Source organism: Callorhinus ursinus, unplaced genomic scaffold, assembly GCF_003265705.2.
Source record: "Callorhinus ursinus isolate GAN/ISIS: 27379988/994484 unplaced genomic scaffold, GSC_fseal_2.0 scaffold13, whole genome shotgun sequence".
Lineage (NCBI taxonomy): Eukaryota > Metazoa > Chordata > Mammalia > Carnivora > Otariidae > Callorhinus > Callorhinus ursinus.
Window position 1 is genome coordinate 30,098,334 of NW_027397075.1, and position 14,244 is coordinate 30,112,577.

At 49.0% G+C, this 14,244-nt stretch overlaps 1 protein-coding gene across 6 annotated transcripts in view; it reads right to left on the reverse strand.

Moving 5' to 3' along the window:
• The window catches only part of VAMP4 (vesicle associated membrane protein 4), a 53,166-nt gene extending 39,415 nt beyond the window's left edge, over window positions 1-13,751 (reverse strand). For 2 of the 6 annotated variants that reach the window (XM_073900019.1, XM_073900017.1), the window contains exons 1-4: window positions 13,314-13,751; window positions 11,237-11,402; window positions 9,306-9,521; window positions 7,017-7,148 (exon numbers count right to left, since the gene is read on the reverse strand). In XM_073900019.1, the coding sequence (XP_073756120.1) occupies window positions 7,017-7,148; window positions 9,306-9,521; window positions 11,237-11,402; window positions 13,314-13,466 (667 nt within the window). In that variant the 5' untranslated portion in view covers window positions 13,467-13,751. The other 4 variants (XR_012380537.1, XM_073900018.1, XM_073900020.1 and 1 more) reach the window with 4 other exon arrangements.
• Between the last annotated feature and the right edge of the window lie 493 nt (window positions 13,752-14,244).

Here is a 14,244-nt window from a genome sequence, read left to right on the forward strand (position 1 = left end):
TTAATTTCCTATTTTTTTTAAATTTTTAATTTTTTTTTTAAAGATTTTATTTATTTGACAGAGAGAGCCACAGCGAGAGACGGAACACAAGCAGGGAGGAGTGGGAGAGGGAGAAGCAGGCTTCCCACCGAGCAGGGAGCCCGATGTGGGCTCGATCCCAGGACCCTGGGACCATGACCCCAGCTGAAGGCAGACGCTTAACGACTGAGCCACCCAGGTGCCCCTAAAATTTTAAAATATTTTTAAGTAAGCTCTGCACCCAATGTGGGGCTCAAACTCATGACCCTGAGATCAAGAGTCACATGCTCTACCAACCGTGCCAGGCAGGTGCCCTCCCTCTTAACCATTTTAAAGTACATAGTTGAGTAGTGTTAGCAATATCCACATTATTGTGCAACAGATCTCTAGTATTTTTTCATGTAAAACGGAAACTATAGCTATTGAACAACTCCCCATCTTAGCCTCTCCCAAAACCTGGGCAATGAAAAGTTCTACTTTCTATTTCTATGAATGTGACTACTTCAGATACCCTATACAAGTGGAGCCATATGCTATTTCTTTTTGTGATTAGCCCAGTATCCTCAAGGATGATCCATCTTGTAGCGTATGTGACGATTTCCTTCTTTTTCAAGGCTGATTAGCATCCTACTGCGTCTATGCATCCACCCACCAGTGGATATTTGGGTTGCTCCCCCTCTTAGCTACTGTGAATAGTACTGCTATGAACATGGGGGTGCAAGTACCTCTTCAAGATACTGCTTCCAATTCTTTTGGATATATACCCAGAAATGGGATATCTTGATCATAGGGTAATTCTATCATTAATTTTTTGAGGAACCCCTATACTGTTTTCCATAGTGGCTGCCACATTTTATGTTCCCAACAGTGCGCAAGGGTTCTAAATTATCAACATCCTCCGAAACCCTTATGAGGGACCCAGCTTCCCAAGGCCTGCTACAGGGGCGCTTGCTACACATGCACATGAAGTGCAGTTCAGAGGTGACAGGCATCTGGAAGAGGGCAAGGCTCTGTAGAGGCCAGGTCATGGGAGCAGGGCCGGGGGTGGGGGTCAACATATGCCTAACCCTCAGTAGTAACCTGCTCAATGGTAATACTCCCTCCTGAAGGCAGAGGTCCAAATTACTCAACTGCCTCCTTATGGAAGGGCTGGGGAAACTTGCAGGGGTATCCTTCAATATGAGAAACCCAAGACTCGATCAAGCAACAAGTCCAAATGGGGACTGATTTAAATTGGTGATAATCTTTATGAGGTGGCAGCTTTAAAGTGTTGACAGTAAGTCCCCATTTGGACGGGCTGCCTGGTGGGGTCCCAGGCTTTTCCAGGATTCAAGGCTCCCAAGCTGTCTCTTATTGGAGTACCCTGGACCTCTATCCAGCCTTGATGTGGCAACACCATCAAGACTCCTCCAGCTCTGCCTTCTTGTGGAATATGGACATTTGTGTAGGTCAGTTCTTAGAATTAGGCAGATAACCTTGTATCCCCAAAAACCCGCTCCTGTGAACCAGCCTTGGGGGGGAGAGCCCAGCCCCCTAAAATCACTCTGAAGCAGCCACTGGGCATGGACCTGGAGAGGCTGGCCCACAGGAACAGACTCTTGGGGGACAGGCCTATGCCTAGAAGCTAGCCCTTCCTGCACAGATGCCCATATTCCCCCTTAAGCAGAACTGGAGTATATTAGACCGCCTTGTTGGGTTGGGCTAGGCTGTTGTCTGGTGAATCCTCCAATAAGAAACCCCAGGGGGAAGTCTGGTTATGGTTAGGGCAAGGTCTTGACAATCAAAGCTTATGCCTAATGACAAGCCCTAACCTAAGAAATGAGGAATTTCCTCTGATAGTAGCGCTCAAGGTCACTCGACTGACTTGCTAGGGAGGGGCCATTAAGAAGAGACAGCTGGGAGCCCTGACTGCTAGAGAAGCCCAGCCCGATCAGGCAGCAAGTCAAATGAGGACTGTATGTTGCCTATTTGCAGCTGCTACTTCAGAGTGATTTTTCAGGAGGTAGGCTCTCTTTATTTGGGTAGCTATGCAGTTGATTGGGGCTTGGACCTAGCTTCCCCAGTGTGGAGAGTTTTAGCTGCCCAAGGCCTGCTGAAGGGATATGTACTGCACATATGGGCACAGTGCATTTAAGGGTGCCAGGGATCTTGACCAGGGTAAGGGTCTGGAAAGGCAAGATCACAGGATCAAGCTCTTGTGGAACAAGGTATGGGCATAACTGTAAGCCCTAGCCTACACAAACACCCATATTCCTCATGAAGGCAGAAGATACTGGACTACCTTGCCAGGGTCGACTGGACAGCTGGCTCACGTATCCTCCAATAAAAAATACCTGGAAGCCCTGGATGCAAAAGCAGCCCACAACTGGATCAAGAAGGAAGTCCAAATGGGGACTGACTGTTGCCAATTTGCAGCTGCCTCTGAGTGATTTCTGGGGGTGGGCTCCCTCCAAGCTGGAGGCATGCAGGTGGTTGGGGGAGGTCAGTTTCCCAGGTCAGCCTGGGCTACCCACAGCCTGCTACAGGGGTGTGTACTGTGTATGCATGTGCGGGGGGGGGGGGGTCAGGGTTGCCAGGTATCTGTAATGTAGCAAGGGTCAGGAACACAAGTGTAGACGTGTAAAGAACAGGGAATGGGCTTAATTTTAAGTCTTAGGCTATACAAATACATGTACTGCCCCTGGAGACAGAGCTGCAGCAGACTGCATTGCTTCTGTCATTGTGGCCTGGGTATCTAGCAGGTGTACCTCCAGTAGGACACACCTGAGAGTCCCACTTGCTAAAGAAGCCAGAGCCTGATCAAGTAGCAAGTGCAAATGGGGACGATCAGCAATCTGTTGCCTCAGTGTGATTATTGAGGGGTGGACTCATTCCTTCCTGGAGGCTCTGCAGCTGGTTGGGTCCAGTCCTAGTTCTGTGTGACTCTAGGACCCTGCTGTCCAAAGCCTGCTGAATGTGTGCATGTGGCATATGCATACGCAGTGCTATTCAGGGAAGCCAGGGATCTGGAACAGGACAGGAGTTGGGAGACGCTAGAGCACAAGAGCAAACTCTTAGGGGATAGGGTTTATGCCTAATTGAAAGCCCTACAAGCCAAACAGGGAATTCCCCATGAAGGCAGACCTAAAGGTTATTCAACTGGCCTGCCATGGAGCAACCAAGCAGTCTGGCCAGGATATCCTCCAATAAGAGACAACTGGGAGCCCTGGTCACTGGAGAGAGCCGGGATCCCAGTAGGCAGCCAGTCTAAATGGGGACTGTCATCCATTTGCAGCTGCTCCCTTAGAAGGATTTGGTAGGGGTTGGCTTCCTCCACGCAGGAGGCTGTGTCGTGGTTGAGCTTGGCCAGAGATCCACAAGACAGTGTGGTCAGCACGTCCATGGGCCAAGCAGGTCAGGGCAGCCAGAAACCCGGAAAGGATCGAGTGCTGAAGAGGCCAGGTGACAGGAGCAGGCTCCTATGGGTACAAAATGTCAGCCTAATCACAAGGGTTTATCTACACATTGTGGAATATCCCCCACGATGGCAGAGCTGGAGTTTTTTTCAACTGTCTCATGATGAAGAGGCATGAACAGGCAGAACAAGGTATCCTCCATTAAGAAATACCCGGGAGTCTTAGTTCTTAGAATTCTAAGCCTGGGGTCCCTTCAAATAGCAACTCCACATGTAGCCTGATTTACATTCATTTCAGCAGCTTCCTCAGAGCAATTTTCAGTGGATGGGTTCCCTCCCCTTGCGATAATGCAGATGGTTCTGGATGGGTCCTAGACCCATATACTTTAAGAGTTCCCGCTGCCAAAAGGCAGCTGATGGGGCACACACTATCCATGTGTCAGAACAAAAGGTCAGGGTAGCCAGGAACCTAGAACAGGGCAAGTGTCCAGAAGACTGAGTTGTAGGAACGGACTCTTGGAATTACAAGGTATCTGACTAATTCCAACCTAACCTACACAAATGTGCATACCACCACTGAAGGCAGAGCTAGAGTAACCTGGACTGCCTTGCCAGGGCTGAATCTAATGGCTTGTTGGGGTATCCTCTAATAGGAGATACGTGAGAACGTTGACTGCTAAAGAAGCCAGGGGCCCTCGCAGATAGTCCACACAGGGACAGACAGCCACCCTTTTCAGCAACTGCCTCCAGTAATTTTCAGTGGGTGGGTTCATTCCAATGCAGGTGGTTGAAGATGGGCCCTAGCTCTACAGGCCTGGAGGGCTCCAGCTGTCCTAGGGCAGCAAACAGGGATGTACTTAGCATGCACAGGTTGCTTAAGTCAGGGAAGCCAGAAACGTGGTACAGAGTAAGTGTCTTGAAAGGACAGGACACAGACTGGGATAACAGGGGTATGTGGGATCTGCCCATTATAGAGTTTAACTTACACAAATGGTTATTATACCCCTAAAAGTAAAGCTCGGGGAATATGGACTTCCCTGCCAAGACATGATGGCCTGGGTAACCTCCGATAACAGAAACCCAGGAGCGTTGTTTGCTGGAAAATCCTGGGATACCATTAGACAGCAAGTATCAATGGGACGATTACCAGTTTAAAGCTCCATTGCTGAAATATTTTGGGTGAGAGATTGCTTCACCCTGAGGACATTCAGGTGGTTGAGATCTGGCCAAAGCTCCATAGGCCTGGAATAGCCCTGGCAGCCCAAGGCCAGCCATCAGGGCACAGACAGCACAAACTCAGGATAGTAGAAGACCTAAAACAAGGCAATATCTGGTAAGCAGGGTTGGAGAAGAGGGCTATTTGGGGATATTGACATTTGCTTTATCCCAAGCCATAATTTCAAAAAATGTAAATATTGCCCTTGAAGACAAAGCAGGAAAACTCTAGACTCTATGCCAGGGCTTCATCTGGTAAGGTGGCCTGGCTATCTCCCAAAAGGATACATCAGGGAGCATTGATTACCAAAGAAGCAGGAAACCTGATCATGCAGTCAGTCCAAATGTGAACTGAATGTTTCATAATGGTTTCTGGGGTGTGAGATCCTATCATCTTGGAGGCTGAGCACATCGTTCTTCACTAAGATGCCCACAGTCCTGTAAAGTTACAGCTGCAGTCCCTGGGATGACAAAGTGCATACTGGGCCCTCACCAGGCACCCAGCACAGGGGAAGTGCCTACAGAGGCCAGGTAGCTGGTGCCTGCTTTCAGATGTGTGAAAACTCTGCCTAATTCCAAGCACAAACATTCAAAAATATGAAAGGTCCCAATGAAGGCAGAGCTAGAAAAATCTGGACTGCCTTGCAAGGGCAGGTATGAGTAAGTCACACAGGATAACCTCCAACAGAGACACCTGAAAGCCTGACTGTTGGAGGAGCCCAGGACACAATCAAATAGTTGGTCCAAATGGGGACTGAAAGTTCCCAGTATCAAAAGAAGCCTAAGAAATATTTTTCAGGGTATAAGCTCTTCACACCCTGAGTCCCTTCAGTTGCCAGAGATCATTCAAAACTTTAGGGACCTGGGATGTTCCCTGAAAACCAAGGCTTGCTAACAGGCTGCAGACTGCCCATGCATAGGAGGTGGCAGCAGAGAGGAGCAAAATGACAAGACAGGCTTGGCTCAGAAAAGGGGGCTATTTAGGGCGCCTGGCATCTGCCTCATTCTAAGCCTTATCCTACATCGATGCTCACAGTTCCCCAGAATGTAGAGCTGGAAAAAATGGCCTACCCCACTGGGCTGGGGCTAGAGCCTGGACCCCAGGCCCCACCAAGCAGTGGGGTAGGACAGTAAGACACACCCGGCACTACAGAGTGGCGGAGAAGCCAGCAACCCAGCTTGGGACTGGCTGCCTTCAGTTTCCAGCTGCTACCTCAGAAGGCCTCTTGGGGCCGGGATCCCTACACCCACAAGGATCAGCAGGTAACTGCACAAGCAGGAGCTCCACAGACCTGGACGGCCCGTAGTGCACATGCTCGAGCCGCCCAAGTCAGGGCAGTCAGAGGCCGGGAGGAAGGCAAATGTCTGGACAAGCAGCCAGGGAATGGGCTGTCCCGGCTATAAGGCATATATATAAATCCCAGATGCAACCTACTCCAGTGTGCACAATCGCCCTGAAGGGAAAGCTGGAGGGCGTCTGGACTGCCAGGTGGCCACCTGGGGCAGTGTTCAGCAAGATACACCTGGAGGCCTCATTACTGGTAAGCCTGGGGGTCTCTGGCAGCTGGTCCAAAGAAGACCAACTGCTGTCCAAAGAAAGCAGTACCCTAAAAAAGGTTTGCTGGGGGCGGTGGGCTCCTACAGGACTGGAGGCTTGGCAGGTACTTGGGGACCAACCACAACTCCCCAAGCCTGGAGGGCCCCAGGTGCAGGCTACCTGGATGCATACTGCACCTGGGCCACCTGAGGAAGTCAGGGGAGAAGGGACCTGGATCAAGGCCAGTGTCTGATGATGCCAGATCACTAGTGCAGGCTCTGAGGGGCTGGGAGGCACGTCTCATGCTCATGGCAAGCACCAACCTTTCCAAATACGCAGATTCCTTTTGGGGGCAGAGATGGAGGAGTCTGGACTTCATCACCAGAGCAGGGACTACTTTTAAAAGCCCCAAACGGGAAACAATCCAAATACCAATGACAGAATGGAGAAATGAATGTGGTAATAGTCACATAAGGATACTAGACCATACTATAAAAGAACAATGTACACACTATGGATGAAGCAAAGATCATGTTAATGAAAGAAAAAAACACAAAGAATACATTTTTTAAGATTCCATTTACACAAAGAACAAAAATGGGCAAAACTAAGCTGAACTGACTGAGGTTAGGATACGGGTTATCCTTGAGAGGAGGAGTTATTGGAAGGAGGTAAGAGGTGGACTTTCTGGGGGGCTACAAGTGTTCTGTGTTTGAGGAGAGTAAACGGGTGTGTTCAATTCAGGGAAATTCATCGAGCTACACACTTATGACAGAACCATTTTTCATTAAAAAGAAAACAATTTTTAAAGGACCCATCCCTCCTCCCTCCCCAACCTTTTGTATCTCCTACCTTCAGGAGTCAAGATGCTTTTGACCTTCTGCAGGAAAGGCTGATCCACAAAAGCTGGTGGTGGACAACTCATTCCCAGTGTTGGGTCCTTACTGATGACATCAAACACGACAACACTGTAGTAGGGCCATGCTGGGAAAGAGAAGCAAACGAATCTTTGTCTAACACCATCTACCTTCCTACACCATATGTCCCCTGTGACCTGTGGTGGCCGCAGGTGGCTAAGTCAGAAGGATGACATAGAGGTTGTGGTTTGCCTGTAAGGGCACTGACGTCACTGTCCAGGGGAGTCGCTGTCCTTCAGGGTTCTGCTGTGAGCACCCCATATGACAGACAGGGCTTTTACCTGATCTTTTCCTCCACATTTAAAAGGACCTTCCATAAGAACACACATTCATGGGATCCGTGCTAGCATGATTACTACTTGGTTAAGAGTCCATCTATACCAGTAATAATTCAATCCCAGCTGAACATTAGGGTCACCTGGGAATATTCAAAATACTTCAATATTTCAGGGTCAAAAACCCTGGTGTGGGAAAGAACAGGTGGAAGGGGAGATAGGAAGCCTCAGGTATTTTTCTTAAACTCCCAGGTAATTCGAAACACAGGCAGAATTGAGAACTGTTGATTTAGGCAAAGCAGCTGCCTAAGTCTTTAGGGGCTGACCCAGCAAATGGTTGCAGGAGAAAATGTTCTCAAATTAAAGTTAGTGTATCTTTTCTAGTACTTGAACAATAGATGGCTCAAGAAACATTTTGCTAAATGGGTGAGAAAGAACGGATGAAGCATCAGATGCACTCCTTGCTATAACGGAAATAGTTTTTCAAGGGCTAGCTTGCAATGCTATGGACTTTCAGCAAACTGAGACTATGGTAATGATTATCCAACAATTAATAAATATTGACACAGGACTACTGTATCATGCCCATTACTGTGCATGGCACAGATCTCGTTTTGGTTTCTTAGAGAGCAGAACATGTTGGCTCATCAAAGTCCAAAGATAACCACTGCCCACATTTGTAGCAGTGAGCCCTCCAATAATCTGGAAGGTGGTTGTTAGAGACGATTGCCAGGCTGTTCAAAACTGACTGACAGGCAGTAACGATGGCAACACATCACAGACTGAGTGCCTGCCATGAGCCTAGTGCAGTTTTAAATATTTCCCATGTACTAGCTGTGTTGGGCCTGGGCCCCCACACTGGCCCCAGCCTCAGAGAGGTAACCTGTGAAACTCTTGATATACTTAAGTTCAGTTTGCAATTAAAATTCCTACACCATCTGTCCATCCCAGCACCAAAGTACTCACCCCGGGCATCCTGCTTTGCTATACCCTAACTGGGAGATGCTCTGATCCAGTGAGAACGAGGATCAGTTATGGAATGGGCAGACCAGGAAGGGTGGGTGGCCCAAGTTCCCAGGCTCACTTAACTGAACCAACCTGACTGACTTCTCCCTGAGGGACTCCTGTTCCGGGAAGCACCAGTCCCCAGGAGCCTACATACAAAGAGGCAAAAGAAGCACAGGAGCTATTGCAGAACATTAATATGCCTTTTGTCCTAAGTCTGAGATAGGAAATATTAGAGCAAAATGGAGCCTTAACTCCAGCAGCAGCATGGCCACCAGAACTCCCGCTGAGTAGCATCTGCTTCAGGGTTTCTCAACCTCAGCACTACTGACATTGGGGACAGATAATTCTGTGTCAGGGGTGGGTGTCCTGTGCACGGTAGGATATTTACCAGAATCTTTGGTCTCTACTCACTGTCAGAAGCACCCTCACCCCGCGGTTACAAGGACCAAAGACATGTGTGTAGACACTGCCCGATGCCCCCAGATGTACAGCCACTGATCTACACGAATGCTGTTTGGCTCTCTCTCTGCCTCACCCACAGCTCAAAGACTAAAAAAACAACTCCCAACACAGACCCCAACTTTTCTTCCCCTTTTCCTCACCTGGCTACAGACCTTAGGTTCCTTGGGAGGATGAGGAAGTGGCAAGGACACAGAGCCAGAAGAGAACCAGGAGAAAAGCCCACTGAGCTGTCAGCACCCCAAGGGCAGAAACGGTCGGTTTTATGTGCTGCTGTACCCCAGCCCCTAGCACAGTGCTGGGCACATGGCTGGCACTCCAGATTTGCTGAATCAATACATCAACCAATGAATGAACAAATCAACGGGTGAAAGACTGGGACAATGCTAATTGTTCAAGATGAATTCTAGAGGCCCTTGCAGGCCTGCCGACTCTGGATGACTCTTCCCTCAACACCCCTCCAAATTCCCTAATAGCAGTACCTTCTCTTCCCGCCAGGCTGGTAATATAGTCCAGTCCATCTGCAATATGGACCTTCATCCGGTCACTCTGGGAGAAGCCAAACCACTGGGTGGCCACTTCCAACACGGAGGGGTCGATCTCCACAGCATCAACGCAGGACTTCGGGAAATGATCGTGGACAAACAGGGGGAGGCTGCCCCCACCCAGGCCTACCACCAACAATGCCAGTGGGGTCTCTGCAATAAAGAAATAAAGCATCATTTGACAATCTGCTCCCTGAAAGTTTCGTACCAGCCTTGGGGAAGGCAAAGGAGGGAGTTGGATTATTGGCTCTGCCCAGGGGATACAAGATTTAGAGGCCCAGCCTCTGTCTCATCCCAGAACTTTAGGGCCAGTCTGACATCTGAAAACTCAACCGTGGCCTCACAATCCTTCCTTTACTAGATCCAGAAGCTGTGTGTTATTATTACAGACGCTTAAAGATCCCAAAGCACTCAGCTGACATCATACCAAGAGTCCCCACCATAAGCATTATTAGATTTCCCCTAGGAATTGGGAGGGACAATGGCCAACATCTCGCTCATGATCACAAGGCAATGTAGATGCAATGCCCTCTGCCCACCTTTCAACTCAAAGGCCACAGCTGCCCTCTCAGAAACATCAATCCACCGACGGCAATCCATCCAAGTTCCAGAAATCACGGGAAAACAAAGGCCCAAAACCTAGTCCTAGGTACAGAGAAACCTCAGCAATCACAGGCAGACAGAAGACAAGAAATAAGAAAGAATCACCGAGAAGAGACATTAAATGTAAGATTAATATCTGAGGATTAAACCTAAGAACTGAGACTCCAGGGACATACATCAACACCAAGATAGGCTGGGAGTACAGGATGTTTCAGTAAGACATACTCAGGACTTTGGGTGAACAGTTACAAGCCCAGATAGAAAAATGAACATTTTTGCTACTGTGGTCAAATCCAAACCTGTTATTAGTAATAAGGCTATGATTGTTCTACCTATAATATAGATTTTTTTATTTATTTATTTTTTTAAAGATTTTTATTTATTTATTGAGAGAGAAAGAGAATGATAGAGAGAGAGCATGAGAGGGAAGAAGGTCAGAGGGAGAAGCAGACTCCCTGCTGAGCAGGGAGCCCGATGCGGGACTCAATCCTGGGACTCCAGGATCATGACCTGAGCCGAAGGCAGTTGCTTAACCAACTGAGCCACCCAGGCACCCAAATAGAAATTCAAGAAAGAATTGCAACTGGTGCTCAAATAATACATTACTGAAAGCCAGAAATTCTTCTCAAGTGCACAAGAATTTCTGGAGTCATGATTTTTAAATGTTCCATCTGGTTACATGGGTAGACACACATGCAAACACTCATCAGGGGCGCCTGGGTGGATCAGTTGTTAAGCGTCTGCCTTCGGCTCAGGTCATGATGCCAGGGTCCTGGGATCAAGCACCGCATCAGGCTCCCTGCTCAGCAGGAAGCCTGCTTCTCCCTTTCCCACTCCCCCTGCTTGTGTTCCCTCTCTGTGTATCTCTCTGTCAAATAAATAAAATCTTAAAAAAAAAAAGAAACTCATCAAACTGAACAACTTACAATCTGTGTACTTTGTGTATCTCACTGAATACATTTTATACTTTAATATTTTAAATAAATGAATAAAAGAAAAAATTTAGACATCCAGAGGTGCAGCCATTTTGAGATTACAATCTGAGTTTGAGGGAAAAGCTACTGGATGTTTATTAACTCAGAAGATTGGGAAGAAGAAAACTATGAATATATGTGCATTTGTTGGTCTGTAATCGCTGTGCTCAAACCACAAGACAGCTGTCATCTTACACGCCCCCTCCTGTGGCAGAGTCTCATTGGTCACCGCTTTTCGCTCCTGGCACCTCATTGGCTGAGACGCACTCACCACAGCGGAGTCTCCCTCACCTAGGAGCAGCTCCGGGTTTCTGAGCAGGGCAAGGCCCGCAATCATTGCTTTGTGGTGTTCACAGCACAGGTAACTCGTCAATGGACTGCCCTGGGGCTGTGGGGAGGTCCTCTGGAGTGTCAGCAGGCCGCTGCTTCTTCCTGTCCTTTTTCCGTTTCTTCTGGGCTAAATGAGAGATAGAGATGATGAGGTCCTATGCTTGGCACTCTAGTCCGTGGAAAGCAAGCCATACCAGCAGCACTGTGCTGTAGCGAGCTTGATCCGACTCAAGAACCCAGCTGCTAAATATACACATATTTTGTGACTTGGTTGACATGTTGGTTCTTTGAAATCTGCCAATGGTGGCCATTTTTATGCCACAGAAATAAACAAACAGTACATATTAGGGCTCCCCCCCCCGAAAACACAGTTGTTAAACATTTAACACATACCACTGCAGACCAAAGACTCAGAAAAGGAAAAGTGGGGTGCCTGGTAGCTCAGTCGGTTAAGCGTCTGCCTTCGGCTCAGGTCATGATACCAGGGTCCTGGGATCAAGTTCTACACCCGACTCCCTGCTCCTTAGGAGTCGGCTTCTCCATCTACCCCTCCCCCTTGCTTGTGCTCTCGCTCTCTCTCTCTCTCTCTCTCACTCTTTCTCAAGTAAACAAATAAAATTATTTAAAAAAAGAAAGAAAAGGAAATTAAAGGAAAAGTGGCAAAAACGCACCCAAAACCCTGGGAAAACTGAACTGGGGAGTCCTAGCCCCTTGACACTGAGAAATAGAAGGCCACTAACAGGAAAAATTTATTCATAAATCCTTTCAGAGAAGGACTGAAAGTCACTAATTACCTCCTCCATGCCAATTACTATACTAGGACTTCTAGTTATTTAACTCTTATAAAAACCTTATAATACCCATGTTAGACAGACGAAAAACTGAGGATCTGAAGAGTTAATGATTAGGCCCAGAAATAGTACAAGGTGCAGTCAGGATGTGAACCTGGGACTGCTTATCTCCAATGCCTATTGCCTTTTACTGTAGGGTACAGAGAGTAAGACACACAGCCCTGCAGGAGGAGAGAATCACAGGTGCTCACAAAAGGGGAGAAATCCTATTAAGGCCCCACTACTTTCCCTCCAATATATAGTAACCAGATATTCATTTTCTACTCTATATCTGGATTTTTGAATTGATTACACTGAACAGTAGACTGAGCCACCCAGGTGCCTTTACTCTATTTTCTAAAGCCAAACTTAAAACACAAGTTGTTGCCTCCCGCTCTGTGGAGCAATCGCCCACTGAACCTTCAAACTTCGGCCCCACTGTCACCATCTCTGGAAAAGCTGGTGGGAAATGCATAAGCCTTGGACTGAATGGGGCTGAGTTTAAATTCCCATGTGACCACTCACTACATGTATGATCTTGGACAAGAAACGCGCTCAGAGCCGCAGTTTCCAAATCAATACAATGAATGAACCGTACAGAGTTGTTGAGACTTCAACCGTTGAAGGCACATACACACACACAGCACTCAGCATAAGTCTTGGCACTTAGAGCATCCTCCACGAATGTCACCTTTCTATCCTTCTTTCTTCCCCACCTCCAGTACACTTCATCTCCATCAAACCCCTAGCATTGTACTTAGCAGTTGTCACTCCTGGAACGTGCCTTGGGGTTCTTGTTGCTGAGGAGCTGAGCACAGTGCCTGAAACTCAGTGTGCCAGCAACAACCACTCCGTTAACAGACTCAGGTATCAGTAAAGCCACAGGTATTATCTGCTCTACAGAGACGGACAGTGACAGAAACGCACACCACTGCTCGAGGAGGCGATAGCTAGGTGGGACTACTAAAGTCTCTGTTCCAGTGGGATTACTAATTCAAGCATGAGCTGGGAGCAGGAGGTCTCTTACCTGAAAACCTTTAAAAGAACATTTTAAAACTGCCTTTTAGCCGAGTGACGCATAGAACCCGGAAAATACGGGCCCCGTTTGTTACCAAAATACGGGCCTGTCGCTATCCACCGAGGGCAGGATTAAAGCTCTCGTTCCCACATTCCCGAGCACACACTCGGGACCGCCAGGCCGCGCTCACCTTCTCTCTGGGTTTGATGTATTTGTGCAGCACCCCGCACAGCTCCAGGTAGCTTCCATACCACTCGAAAGCTCTCCTTCCTCGCTGCTGGAAGAACTTCTCCCAATAGTCAACGGAGCCGAACTCCTGGCAGCTTTTGGGTAAGAGGTTCATATTGTCACTGTCCGAGCGGCGCCTTCAAGACCCTCCTACTCGCCCTCTGAGGTACCATCGGTTAGGCTTCCACTCACGCTGGCGCCGGCCCCCTACAGTGGAATTCTTCCCAAGACCAATAACCACACTGATTTATCCCCCGCTCAAAACCCAAAGAGAACACGTCAGCCCCACGCGCGAGACACTGAACCCAACACCCTCACCCGTCCTCCCGGCTCACAGCCCCCGCCCCACGTGCGGAACCCCTCACACTCCCTCAGAGCGAGGTTTCAGAACCCGCAATCATATCCGGGTGCCAGGCGTCGCGATTGGTCGGCCACGCAGACCCTCCCAGCGTCTCATTGGTCACCGCTTTTCGCTCCTGGCACCTCATTGGCCGACACGCGCGCGCCACACGCCGGCGGAGTCGTCGCGGGCGTGGAGCGTTCCCCGGCGTGCGGCGAAGGGGGCGGGGCCACGGGCCGGAGTCCGGGCGGAAGAGGCCCCGCTGCCTCGTCTGCAGATTGCGTCCGAACGCCGCGCGAGGGCGGCCTTCCCCGTTCTGAGCTTTTCCTCCGCAGCGGAGGCCGCCCTGACCTCCCGAGATCTGTGTTCGCTTGCGGGCAGAGAGGGCCGAGCGGGCCTCGTGGCCACTTCTGATCTTGAAGGGCCGAGCGCGGCCGGCGGGGCAAGCGGGGAGGACGAGGCCCCGGAAAAGAAAAACCAGTAGAAGGACGTGAGGCAAGGAATGAGTAGAGCCGGTCCTTAGCAAAAGAAAGCCATCCTAGCCAGGTTCTCT